The sequence below is a fragment of the Hippoglossus hippoglossus genome, chromosome 4 (genome assembly GCF_009819705.1).
Source record: "Hippoglossus hippoglossus isolate fHipHip1 chromosome 4, fHipHip1.pri, whole genome shotgun sequence".
Taxonomy (NCBI): Eukaryota; Metazoa; Chordata; class Actinopteri; order Pleuronectiformes; family Pleuronectidae; genus Hippoglossus; species Hippoglossus hippoglossus.
Window position 1 is genome coordinate 23,212,355 of NC_047154.1, and position 12,524 is coordinate 23,224,878.

The 12,524-nt window shown below is 41.7% G+C and overlaps 1 protein-coding gene across 7 annotated transcripts in view; it reads left to right on the top strand.

Moving 5' to 3' along the window:
* The window catches only part of LOC117760392 (discs large homolog 1-like protein), a 98,440-nt gene that overhangs the window by 50,978 nt on the left and 34,938 nt on the right, over positions 1 to 12,524 (top strand). For all 7 annotated transcript variants that reach the window (XM_034583386.1, XM_034583387.1, XM_034583388.1 and 4 more), the window contains 2 exons: positions 8,871 to 8,924; positions 11,329 to 11,379. In XM_034583386.1, coding sequence (XP_034439277.1) covers positions 8,871 to 8,924; positions 11,329 to 11,379 — 105 coding nt within the window. The remainder of the gene's footprint in view (positions 1 to 8,870; positions 8,925 to 11,328; positions 11,380 to 12,524) is intronic.

Sequence of the window (12,524 nt, forward strand, 5' to 3'; positions counted from 1 at the left end):
TTTTTTACATTAAAATGCTGAGAAGTGGGAATTGCACAACCTGAAAGAATGGAGGTAAACCTAAGTGTGAATGGCTTTTTATTTTTATTTAGTTCTCTACATTTGCAGCCACGCTCACTCTGAGTCAGACTGACCGGTCAGGATTAATACGAGAGCAGACTGAGCACTTTCACTGGACGATAATTTGTGTATCAATTACACTAATTGAGAGGAGAAACGGTCTGACGCTCGATAAATGGTGTTTATTTCCTGGATTTTTTTTACATTTCGGTGAAGTCGGCCCGACACAGAACGAGGATTCAAATAAACAAACAATTATCGGAGAAGTGAGATAATTCATGTGTTTAATAATGTGTTGTTCAATCACTTTTAGAGTCACGTCAAAAGGAAATGGAGGTAGACGAATAATCAGAGCTGGATATCTATGCTGACTCAGAAGTTCCACACGTAAGGAATTGAGTGTAATGCAGTTTGTCAGCGGTTGACAGATAGTAAACGTACCAAGCGTGAGATATTAGTTGACGTTATTTCGCCGAATGAAACTTCGGGGATTTTAAACTCCCAACTCCTCAGACTCCCCCCCCACCCCCCACCCCAGGGAAGCTCTGTTCATTTGAGATGCCTCATTCTTCATGTCGTCATTTCTCTCTCTTGTCTTGAAACCACTCATCACCGCTCGTCCCTGCATTTTCATTTCTCAGCAGCTACCCCCCCACCCCTGGCTCTACCCCACCCTCCAGCACTGTGTTATTGCTGGCTTCATTTAGCGCTGCCATGCTAACAGCCTATTCTCCTTGTTCATCCTCTCCTCACTGAGCCTGCAGCGGTAGCAGCACTTTACACGGGGAACACACACACACACACACACACACACACACACACACACACACACACACACACACACACACACACACACACACACACAGGGCGGCTGCTACAGGCTTTCTGTCCAGCTCCCTCTTTAAGTCTTTGTGCTCTCCACATGGGTGCTGCTTTTATATGTGGCTCGTCTGTCCACCTCTCTCTCTCTCTCTCTTATCAGACTGGTTTGAGGCGAGTTGTGGTTTTTATTAGCTGACATGATAAAGACATGGACCTTATAGCCATAACCAGATAGGTGTGTGTGTGTGTGTGTGTGTGTGTGTGTGTGTGTGTGTGTGTGTGTGTGTGTGTCTGTGTGTAATACCAGCTGTAATTAGCCAGAAGCTGTAACTCATCTTATATAAAATATTCCTGGGTATTATGTGCATATGCAAGAAGTATAAGTGTTATTTTGTTTCTACATCTAATTAAATGTAAATCTGAATAATGAATGATTAATGCAAATACCAATGACTGCACTGTAACACGATACTGCAGATATTGTAAATGGGCTTGCTTAACCTATTTAGCAAAGTTAACTTTGCTCATTTAACATATTTTTCTTTCAAGAACTTCTTACTTTTAAGTTATGTTTCATGTTTAAACCCCTGCTTGTCCACACAGGTGGTTTCTGTCGCTGATATAAGAGCCGTGGATGTAGATATGATGTAAATGGTTTTATTCTCACACACTCCTTCTAGCAATAAGGAGCATAAAGGTGTAATTTTTCTAATCAGTTAATTTATCACCTGAAAATTTAACCTGCAACCACCAAAGTCGTTGATTTGTTGATTAAGTTTTTGTGATTGCGTTTGTTTAAAAGTGAACATTTTGGGGGGGTTTTGTTTAAATAACTTTAAATTTTAGGTTTTAAATATTATGAAAGACTTTTAAGTATTACAACAAACACATTATGATGATTCTCGATTACTCAAAAATATTGAGTAATATTTGAGTACATTAGCCAAAAGGCTAATGTTTGAGGCATTCATACGTTGGAGACTTGAGGATGCACACACACACACACACACACACACACACACACACACACACACACACACACACACACACACACACACACACACACAGTCTCACAAGGAAGTAGGCCAACACATAGAGACACCCACACCCACAAAATCACAGCAGGCATTTTATAGACTGTATTTCAGCTGACCCGGCCTGTGATGCTTTAAAAGAACAAGACAAAGGTTGATGGAAGGGACTCGCCTCCACCAATCACAGCTCTCCATACTTCATACACACACACACACACACACACACACACACACACACACACACACACACACACACACACACACACACACACACACACACACATGCACACACCACTGAGCTCTGAGCACTGTATCACTGTCCCCTGGTTGCCTATCGATTAGTCATGCCTGGCTGCTGTCATGTGCAGGAGTCCAGGGAAGTCCCTAATTGGTTAGTCCGGGAAAGAGAGAGAGGGAGAGCTGGAGAGAGTGAGAGAGAGTGAGAGAGAGGGAGAGGGAGAGGGAGAGAGAGAGAGTGAGTGAGAGGGGGAGGCAGCATAGAAAGATGAGAGAGGCGGAGGAAGACAATTGTCCACGGTGATCTGTCCTAATATTAAATCAGCAGAAAGATTAAACAAGACGAGATGACGGAAGAAAGACAAAAAAAAGCAAACTTAACCGTGACTTTGACGTCCTCTGAATCTTTGACGGGAACAAAGTCACACACCGGAATCTAATCTGACTTCAGGTACGGTTTTACTGTCTCTACTTTTCGTTGGGATGACGTGAATCAAACTACGACAGAGCGACCGACACTTCGGCTTCAAAGCCACGACAACATCAGTGGACTTTACGAGTTACTCCGGGAGACTGACCTCTGGATTGGAGCATAATCGCGGAATGGGAATCTTCCCCTGGAGTGTATGAACTGACCAGCATCCTCAGAAACAGAGCAGTCCGGACTCAAAGGAGGATCAACTGTCCAAGTCGTCCTTCTACTTTGTCTTGGTCCCAAACCTTTACTGAGTTGTTGAGAGGGTCCATATGCTCCTGATGGGAAGAAACTGAGAAGAGGAGTTTTAAGAATTGCACTAAAGGAGGATGCTTTGCTTTTCAAGACTAGCGAATGCCCTAATCCATATGGAGACGAAATGGAAACACTGCCAGAAAGGAGGGATTGTATTTTAAGTTTCTGATTGTGCGGTGATCTCAACGCGCTGATATAAGGCAAAGAGAGGGCGAGCACCATCTTTGTCCTGGACACAAGAGCATCGGCGGTTCTGGAGAGGCATGACCTACATTATTCGGACACGAGTGATTCAGAGGAGCTACTCGCTTTTGTCATCTCTGTAAAGGAGACAATGTGGTGAGAGCACGATAGAAAGATAAAGAAGACAGGAGGGTTGCGGTGTGAATTTTTCTAAATCTCAGTAGTCATGACTACTTATTTCCACAGCCATGAGTTCTGCTGTAGCCCCAAGAAGCACAGCGGTGGCTCCACCAAAGGCAAATCTGGCAAAGGAAAGGGCAAGTCGGGCAAGAATGTTTCGCATTCGAAGCAAAACCAGAATTTACTGCAAATACAGACGCCCAATCACCATCTGCAGCCGTCGCCGCTCCACTCGCCGAACCACGGTTGCCATTCACCAAAACACCTGCTTCTTTCTCCCTCCCCAAGCTACTACCACATAGCACCAACATCTTCAAGTCACCAACTGGCGCCACCATCGCCAACGTACCAGCTGGCTCCGCAGTCGCCAAATCACCTACTGCACTCGCCGAGCCACCACCAGCTTCACCTATCGCAGAGTCATCAGCAGCTGCATCATCACTGTCAGAACCAGCAACAGAACCATAATCCGGCCTCACCCGGTCACCTGCTCCCCTCGCCATCGACGCATCAACTCTACCACCATCCACCGCGGCCGATGCAGCTCCATTCCCCCAGTAGCCACTCGTTGTTCCAGCAGTATCAACCGCACCACCACTACCCTTCACCTCTTCCTCACGCCTCCCAGTCGCTGTCCATCCACCCTTTTCACTCCCCTCAGCTCCCCCTGTGTGCGGGGCTGGGTGGATACGGGTGGAGCACATTGCCGACCAATCTGGTCACCAGGGGCTCACGAGGAAAGTTCCCCAACCTGAGGGACAGCGTGAAGAAGAGTCCGACCAAGAGCAAATGCAAGGGCAAGGCTGGGAGCCGTCCTTGGCCCAATGACACGTATATCTGGACGGCACACTCAATGGAGCCTCCACCCCATGTGCCGCTCATACACCTTCCACATATACAGGCCCGTGTGCAGGTAGGTTTGATGGGCTAGGGTTAGAAGATAGTGTGTTTTAGGTCCTGGATCCTAGTAAAAAAGAAAGTATCTCATGCAATCAGAAACTTTTAAAACTTGGGAGTTCTGCTCACTATAAAGCATAAAATAGTTTTACTTAAAAAGCCTGTACATTTTGTGCTTACAAGAGATGCCTGATTAAGGTCATTTCTGGAATCCTCCCCTTTTGTCCAGATTATGCCAAAATTGTATTTGTTTTGTCTTAATTTATATTCCATGCATCCTTACACCCAGTTTCATGGAATACAGTTTAAAAGTATTTTATTGAACAAACATACCAACAAACACAGACAGGGGGCGAAAACTTAACCTCCGCTGTGAGAGTTATTGTTAACATACAAGTAAAATACAACATTTTCCTACTGATTTCATTTTTCTTACTTAAAACACTGTAAATTGTACATAAATTTGTTATCCGTGTCCGGTTGTCAACATTATGTTCTTAGTTACAGTTAATTGCACTGTGGAGCAAACAATGACTCTATTGTTTTTGAGTGAGGCTAACTTAAAGCGATCAGGTAGCAGCGACAGAAGCAATGGCGTTGCGACACCAGTGGGAGGCAGCAATGCATGAAACTGGGCCTAGTCTGCCAGAGAGAAGAAAAGGAAGAAGAGAAGCCATTTTGTCTTATTTACCGATGAAATGCGAAAAGGGAAATAATAATACGTTTTTCAAATAGACTTTGAATAACAATATCAGGAGGCATCACTTATTATCTCGTCAGATTGGTTGTATATCCCATTAATGTTCAAAGTGCTGCTGGAATCAATATGTGGTGAGACACGTTCGACAACTAGTGACATCAGTGGCCATCAAACACACGATATGACCCCGTGATGGTGACTTCACATCGTACACCAGCTCCCGTACACACACATAAGTGGGCTTGGGTGTTTCAGACGTGGAAGGTCACTTCTGTAATGTCACTATTATCTTTGTCAAATTGCCCTTTTTCAGTGAAGCTCTGACATCCTGGAGTGCGTCACTGCTTTCTCTATTGAACTCGAAATTGAAATAGAGCTGTCATTGAAATAATGGTGTGTGTGTGTGTGTGTGTGTGTGTGTGTGTGTGTGTGTGTGTGTGTGTGTGTGTGTGTGTGTGTGTGTGTACGGGATTTGACCCCGTTCGTCTCTGAGCGACGCTGAGAGTAATTCTGGGAAATCCAGGAAACTAACAGACCGAGGGGATTGTGAGAAAGTGGGAGGTTTACCAGAAGAACTCAGGGCATAATAAAGTTTGTCACATTTGATTGAACACAGCAGGATGATGATAACGGCAGTGTAACAGTGGTTATGGTCACTTTCATGTTCCCCGGTGATATAATCCGGAGAGCGGAGGCATCCATGCGTGACAGGACCTGTGTGTTGTATAAACTCCTGTTGGATGTTGTGGTTGTAGTTTTTCTTTTGGCTCAGAGATAGTAGGTTATAGTCTGGTTAGCGTGATTAGCATGGCCGTTCTGATTAGATTAGAGTCACGCTTCATCTGCTCATTAGTCAATTTGGTTCTTGACTTCCTTTTTCTGCTTTGGGCTTCATACTCTATATCATACTGCCTGTTTTAAGTGTGTGCGTGTCAGAATGTAGCTCAGTGCACTGACTGATTATTTAACTGCTGCTGTGCATCGTCACAAGTTTTAGGATTCTTCATTTCTGTTTATACAATCCTGGCTAATTAGCTAATTGATAATTGTATAATAATGATGTTGGTTAAGAGGTTGAACACGGCACCCTGCGATGGGGGATCATTTCAGTGTCTGCACACAAACACACACTCGCACCAACACACAGGTTTGGCAGAGCTCTACTTATTACCTCCACCAGGGAGGTTATGTTTTCACCCCTGTCGGTTGTTTGCTTGATTACACAAAAACTACAGGACTGTTTTCCTAGAAGGATGCGATATTGAAGATAGGATGTTTTTCTACATTTTCATTAATAATTAATTGGTATTAATGAAGCATATTAAGGGGACTGATGTTTACGAGTTTGTCCATTTTGGTGTGGATCCAAATAGAAGTTCAGATCTAATGAATTTAAATCTGGGGACCTTGAAGGAGCTAACAGTCTACTGAATGCAATTCTACAGTTTGCTTAGACTTCCATTGACTGTGGACAGCCTGACCAAAACTTAATTGGCATAATTTACATCTTACTTACTGACTCTTAACCAGGACCTCAGAAATGATGTTTTACCTTATTAAGACTTCATCTGGTCCCCATGATGTCTATTGGTCCTGAGAAGGTCAGGGTTTATGCTGGAAAAGGTCCTAAAGAGACACAATCACACAATCACACACACACACAGTCCAATACTTTACTGTTTCTTTATCCGTCTCACATACTGTAGCATGACAACTGGCTATAAATCACTTGTTTGTTTCTGTGTCTCTTTGCCTGATGAGACAAACAGGGATAGTCTGGATCTGTTTCTAAGCTGTGCCGAGCTGGACTGAACCAGGCCATAATGCCCCAATAACGACACGGCTGGTGGAACAGCATTTATGTAACAACTGACAATCACTTGCGTAGAGGAATAAAACACTGTCTGGATATAGAAGCTGAGTGCGTGTGTGAGTGTGTGTGTGCTTGTTTGTTTATATTTGTACACATTTGTACTTCTGGCCTTCCATGTAACACAGCCACACACACACACACACACATACTGATGTTACATAAGCGTGCAGTCTGACAAGGCGTGTCAATGGAATCACCGGCTGACTGACCGACTGGATTTGTCGCTCTGTGAATGACACACGCACACACACACACACACACACACACACACACATATATATACTCACATACGCTGCCATTACAATCGTGAAGGTGTTAATGTCTTTCGCTGACATCAGCTGAGATGACTCAGTCACTTTTCTGGAGAAACCAGAGAAATAAGAAACCTGCAGACGTCACTGAGTATCAACATCTGTAGACATATTTCATCAAGATATTTAACTCACCTGGTAGTGCAGCTACCTCTATATTTAGATTTTATATTTTGTAAGAAAAAAAAAGGTAAATGCATAGATGCTTAATAAAAAGCTCAATTGTACAGTGATCATTTTTTACCCTTCTCTTTTCAAGTATCTATTCCTTTCATTCAAATACACACACACACACACACACACACACACACACACACACACACACACACACACACACACACACACACACACACACACACACACACACGGATCCTAGCAGCTGCATCTGTCAGGACGTCCTTTTTCTGTCTCCTCAATGTCTATCATCTCTTTCCTCCACGTCTGTTCTCACTTTTCTTTTCATTTCTCTCTTTTTTTACTTGCGTCTGTGCAATTGTGTGTGTGTGTGTTGTGTGTGTGTGCTGTGCGTGCACCCTCTGCTCCTCATCACTGTTGTTGTTGAGCAGACACATCTGACTCCTCCCACCCTACCTATAATCCCCTCTGATCCCGCAGGCCCCCCCACGGCCCCACCCCCTTTCTGCTCCCTTGTGGGATCAAGCGTCCAGCCAGTTTGACTGACAGACAGTTGGACATGTGGTGGAGAGAGAGAGACACATGGAGTGAGATAATATATGTGTGTGCAAGAGGGAGAAAGAAGATAAAGGAGTGGAAAGGGGGGTGAGAGAGGTCCAGATTAGTGTTGAGCGATAGATGCTGATGCTGCTGCTGCTGCTCTGTTCCGTACTGACGCCGTGAACTCGGGGTGGACTCGGGGTGGACTGTCCATTTGCCTTGTTTCCTAGTTGGTTGAACTTTTTTTTTTACAGCTGCAGAAGACAAGTGAAGCTGCAGGTTGTCTCACCTGCACCGGCTCCCTCATTGATGGTTTGTTGATTAGAGCTGCAGACGCCGAGAGGGCGAGTGTTAAATACCATCAGAGGACACAGGGAGGCAGCAGGTGAAAGGATGGAGTGATAAGAATTGGGGCTGATATACTCCTCTTGGAGTCACAGGGAGGAAAAAGACACCTTGTGGCTATTTATGTGATTTAGTGTGAGGTTTGTCATTGACCGTGGTTGCGTGGGAAGGAAAGATGATGTCAGTTAACCCCTGTTAGCTGGAGGAGGAGGAGGAGGAGGAGGAGACAAGGGAGGAGACGGAGAACCACTTGGGGGAAAGTTTGGATTTATTCAGAAAGTATGATGGATCTGGGAAGTCAGTTGAATTCAAGCCCCTGGATGCAACAGACATAGAATTAGGATAATGTCGTCAACTATCATGTCCTAATCAGCATTCAGAGTACAATCTGAAACTCAAACGCTGCTGTCATGTAGTACTTTGTGGTGCCGTAGTGAAATGCTGAGTGTACTTGATGGACCGAGCAGTACTTTAAAGTGTGGTTGTCGGTGTAGTACATTAGTATAAGGGCTGTGCACTATGTCATGCGGTGTGTGCAGTCGCTCCGGGGTGGTAATCTGTAGCAGAGGTTCTCAACATGCTGTATCAAAACATGAGACGAGTAAGTGTGTCTGTGTGTGTGTGTGTGTGTGTGTGTGTGTGTGTGTGTGTGTGTGTGTGTGTGTGTGTGTGTGTGTGTGTGTGTGTGTGTGTGTGTGTGTGTGTGTGTGTGTGTGTGTGTGTGTGTGTGTGTGTGTGTGTGTGTGTGTGCGCGTGTGTGTGTGTGTGTACGTCTCTGTTTCCATGATATTAAGATGACTGACACCTCTGTTCTCTCTTGCAGGCCAACCCCCCTCCGGTGGTGGTCAATGCAGACAGCGTCGACACGCCCCCATACGTGAGTCCCGGCTCTAACATAATGACAGTGATACTAAATTCACACCTCGACTCCAAAGTCAAGTGAAGTTAAAACACACAGATGATTAAATCACACGGCTGGAGGTGACTTTAGGTTTGTAGTGTAGCTGAATATGCAAAATTCATCATATTTATAGCCTGACTGATTTATTGGTTGGCTGATTAAAATCAACGTTTATGTTTGAAAACTTTTACTTTACAGAACAAGCGATGTAGAAAAGATGTACTGTTTGTAGAAAAGGTTTAATTTCATTTTTCAAGTTTTATATATTTGGTCGTATTTTCTTTTTATTTATAGTTATATATAATGAAGTTTATGGTTCAACTGTAAAATATCAAACTACATTTCTTTGTCACAAGAGTTTGATAATCCCATCTAAGGAATAATTTACAACTTTCTAATCTCGATATCGGCATCTGTCAACAAAATCCATATCAGTTAAACTCTTCGGTGTAGGGATTTCTTGTTTGTAAGTAATCACCAAAAATTTACTGTGAAAATGATTAATTTTCATTTATTAAGCAAAAACGCGGAACGTTTGCTGCTTTCATTTCAAATCAGAAAAAATGTATCAATTATCTTTGGGTTTTAGACAGATGAAAAACAAAAGTAATAGTGACACTCATTAATTGATTAATGAAAAAAACTACTTACAGATTTATTAATGGCAAAAAACATAAAACATGCAAACATAAAATATACTTAGTTGCAGTCCCATAAATTATCAGAATTATCCACTGACTGAATATCCATCAATATACTTTTCAGTGTCTTTAAATTATTTTACTGACAATCCATTTATTTATAATCTCATCCCAAGTTTATATATGTAACTGTACATTTTTGTGAATATTTACTTCACATATTGTTTGTCATTGCCAGCCATTAAAAAGTTATAAAACTTGCTAAACTTTTCGGAGCTTCCACTGAAAACTTGCTGTGATATTAATTTGTGCACAGTGACGATCGTAACCTCCTGGTTTTAGACTGAAAGCTCAGTCCGGAATTAGATGGAGATGCAGATGTCATTTTTACTGGTTGCCAGCTGCCACAGAGAATCCGTGTCGCTTGTTGTCGTTAGATAAGTTTATTATGTAATTACCACAGAACGAGTCCCTGCTGAACTACCGGGAATAAAACATCGAGAAAAAAGATCTCACTTCATATTTCACTGATGTGATCATCAACAAGAAATGGGAATAAACCCCGACGCCATAAAAGTCAATGGAGTTTCTTTAGCAGACAACTTTTAGAGCAGATGCTTCCTTTAAGAAACTTTTATATAACTTCTTACATATTATTTTATAACTTTGATATCCTCAAAACTCTAGAATTAATGAACAGTTACATTACAGACGATAATTGTACTATATTTAAATCATTTCGACAGGAATCTGACATTTGCAGTACAAGTAAACCATTGGCCTCAGCTTTGACCAGGATAAACTTTATTTCATCATAGAAAACCAATGACAACCAAATCTGGTCTCGTCTGCATATGTCCCTGAATGTGTGTGTGTGCTGGATAATAGTTGACAGGACATGGTGGCTGATGGGAGATTGTTTGAAATGACAGGAATTCAAATTCTAAACTAATCTGACTGCACAGACACAGATTACAGCCAAGGGGATTACATTGGGCCATTGGGATGCCACTCGACCACTCTGGGTTTTTGTGTGCGTGTGTGTGTCTGTGTGTGTGTGTGTGTGTGTGTGTCTGTGTCTGTGTCTGTCCGTCTGCAGCTATAGCAGGAAGAACATCATCCCCCAGTTTAAACCTAGTGGGACACAGAATATATAATATTCTGCCCAGATCAGATTTAACTCTGTGCGCTTCTCACTCAGTCAGACAACGTTAGGTTATTTTATAGTACGAACCGTCCTGGCCGAGCTCTGTGATTGGCTCACGAGCAACTCATCAGGGATGATCTTAACTATGACATCACAGATACATCATCATTAAGTACGTATTATCAGATTAATCTGTGGGATTCATGCGTCATTCATAAATAATATTTTTTTTAAAACACTAAATTCACTTGTCTATCTTACGTATTACGAGTTAATCGATGATCAGATAATCAGCTGACACGTTATGTTAGAATAATGAAGGCTGACATCGACTGGTACTGAACACGAGCACTTTGGTCAATCTTTATAAACAGTGTCCGAAACCCAAAGATGTTTAATTTACTATATTTAAATTTTAGCATTTTACAAATTGAAACCATCAAAATTTGGCCTTTGAGCTTAAAAATCGACTCAATTGATCAATTATCAAAAATAGTTGCCGATCCATTTTCTTTTGTTCAACATTATTTCATTCATGTCCACAACCTGAAGTTTCTCATTCTCTCGTCTTCTTTCTCCTCCTCTCTAACAGGTCAATGGAACAGAAGCAGACTATGAGTATGAGGAAATCACGCTGGAGCGGGTAAATACTGACAACACACCAACAACATGCGTGTCATCACACACACACACACACACACACACACACACACACACACACACACACTCTAAAAGTCACCTCAGTCACATCAGTCCCTCGGTGACCGAACCTCCATCTGTTCAGTCTGACCTCCTCCCTGAACTCTCCTCCATAATCATCATTTCAAAAAACATCATCAGAGCTGCAGGGGCAGAAATGTGCCTGTCTGTCTTTTAAACAGGGAATCATAGGAATATATATATTCTTGCAGTATATTTGCATTACACTGCAGTATTTAGAAAATTCACAATTAAACCCAAATTCTGTTGAGAAATATCTTTAAAGGGCCAATAAGCATTTTCTTATTGATTGTCATCACCTCCTGTGAGCTTCAAAATAAAGTAGGTGTTTTGACTGGGTGTGATTCTGTTTCCAAATTAAAATGTATTAAAATGATGTAAAATATATGTAAATAATGTAAATGTATTTAAGTAATAATATATAAATTATGGTTTGATGGAGTCCAGCGGTGAAAATTCACTAAATATGTTTATTTCTATTTCTGTATTAAATAGAGGAACATTTTTGGACCAATGCTGTTCCTGGTATTAGGGAGTCACAATTTCAGATACTAATATATCGGCCAATTTATAAATTTTAAAATTTGGCAATGATTCCTAAGATGTAGTTTTTAAACCTCTATGACAAAGAAATGTAACTGAGGCTTGAAATTTTACAGTTTAACCATAAACTTTATTTGAAATAACTATAAATAAAAAAACAAATACAACAAAATATATTGAACTCTAACTTATATTCAATGTAAAATGTAAACATAAATGTTCTAAAATGAAAAATCACATCTGCAAACATTAACGCAGAAACCACGGTTGAAAGGCTCAAACCGGCCGATATTATCTCTCAATCTGGTACTTAAGTACTATTTTTAGTTTCTTGAATTTTATCCTAAATTGCTTTACGTAAGAATAGTAAGTGAATATGATATAATACATTTTACTGCACTGCATTTTCATGGCAGCTGCAGACACTGTAATGACTTAAGTCGTGTTTTTATGAAACAAATGCACATGAATTAAGTTTATTTATTATTTTTTGGGGATGACACATTTGGGACCGGAACACATTCG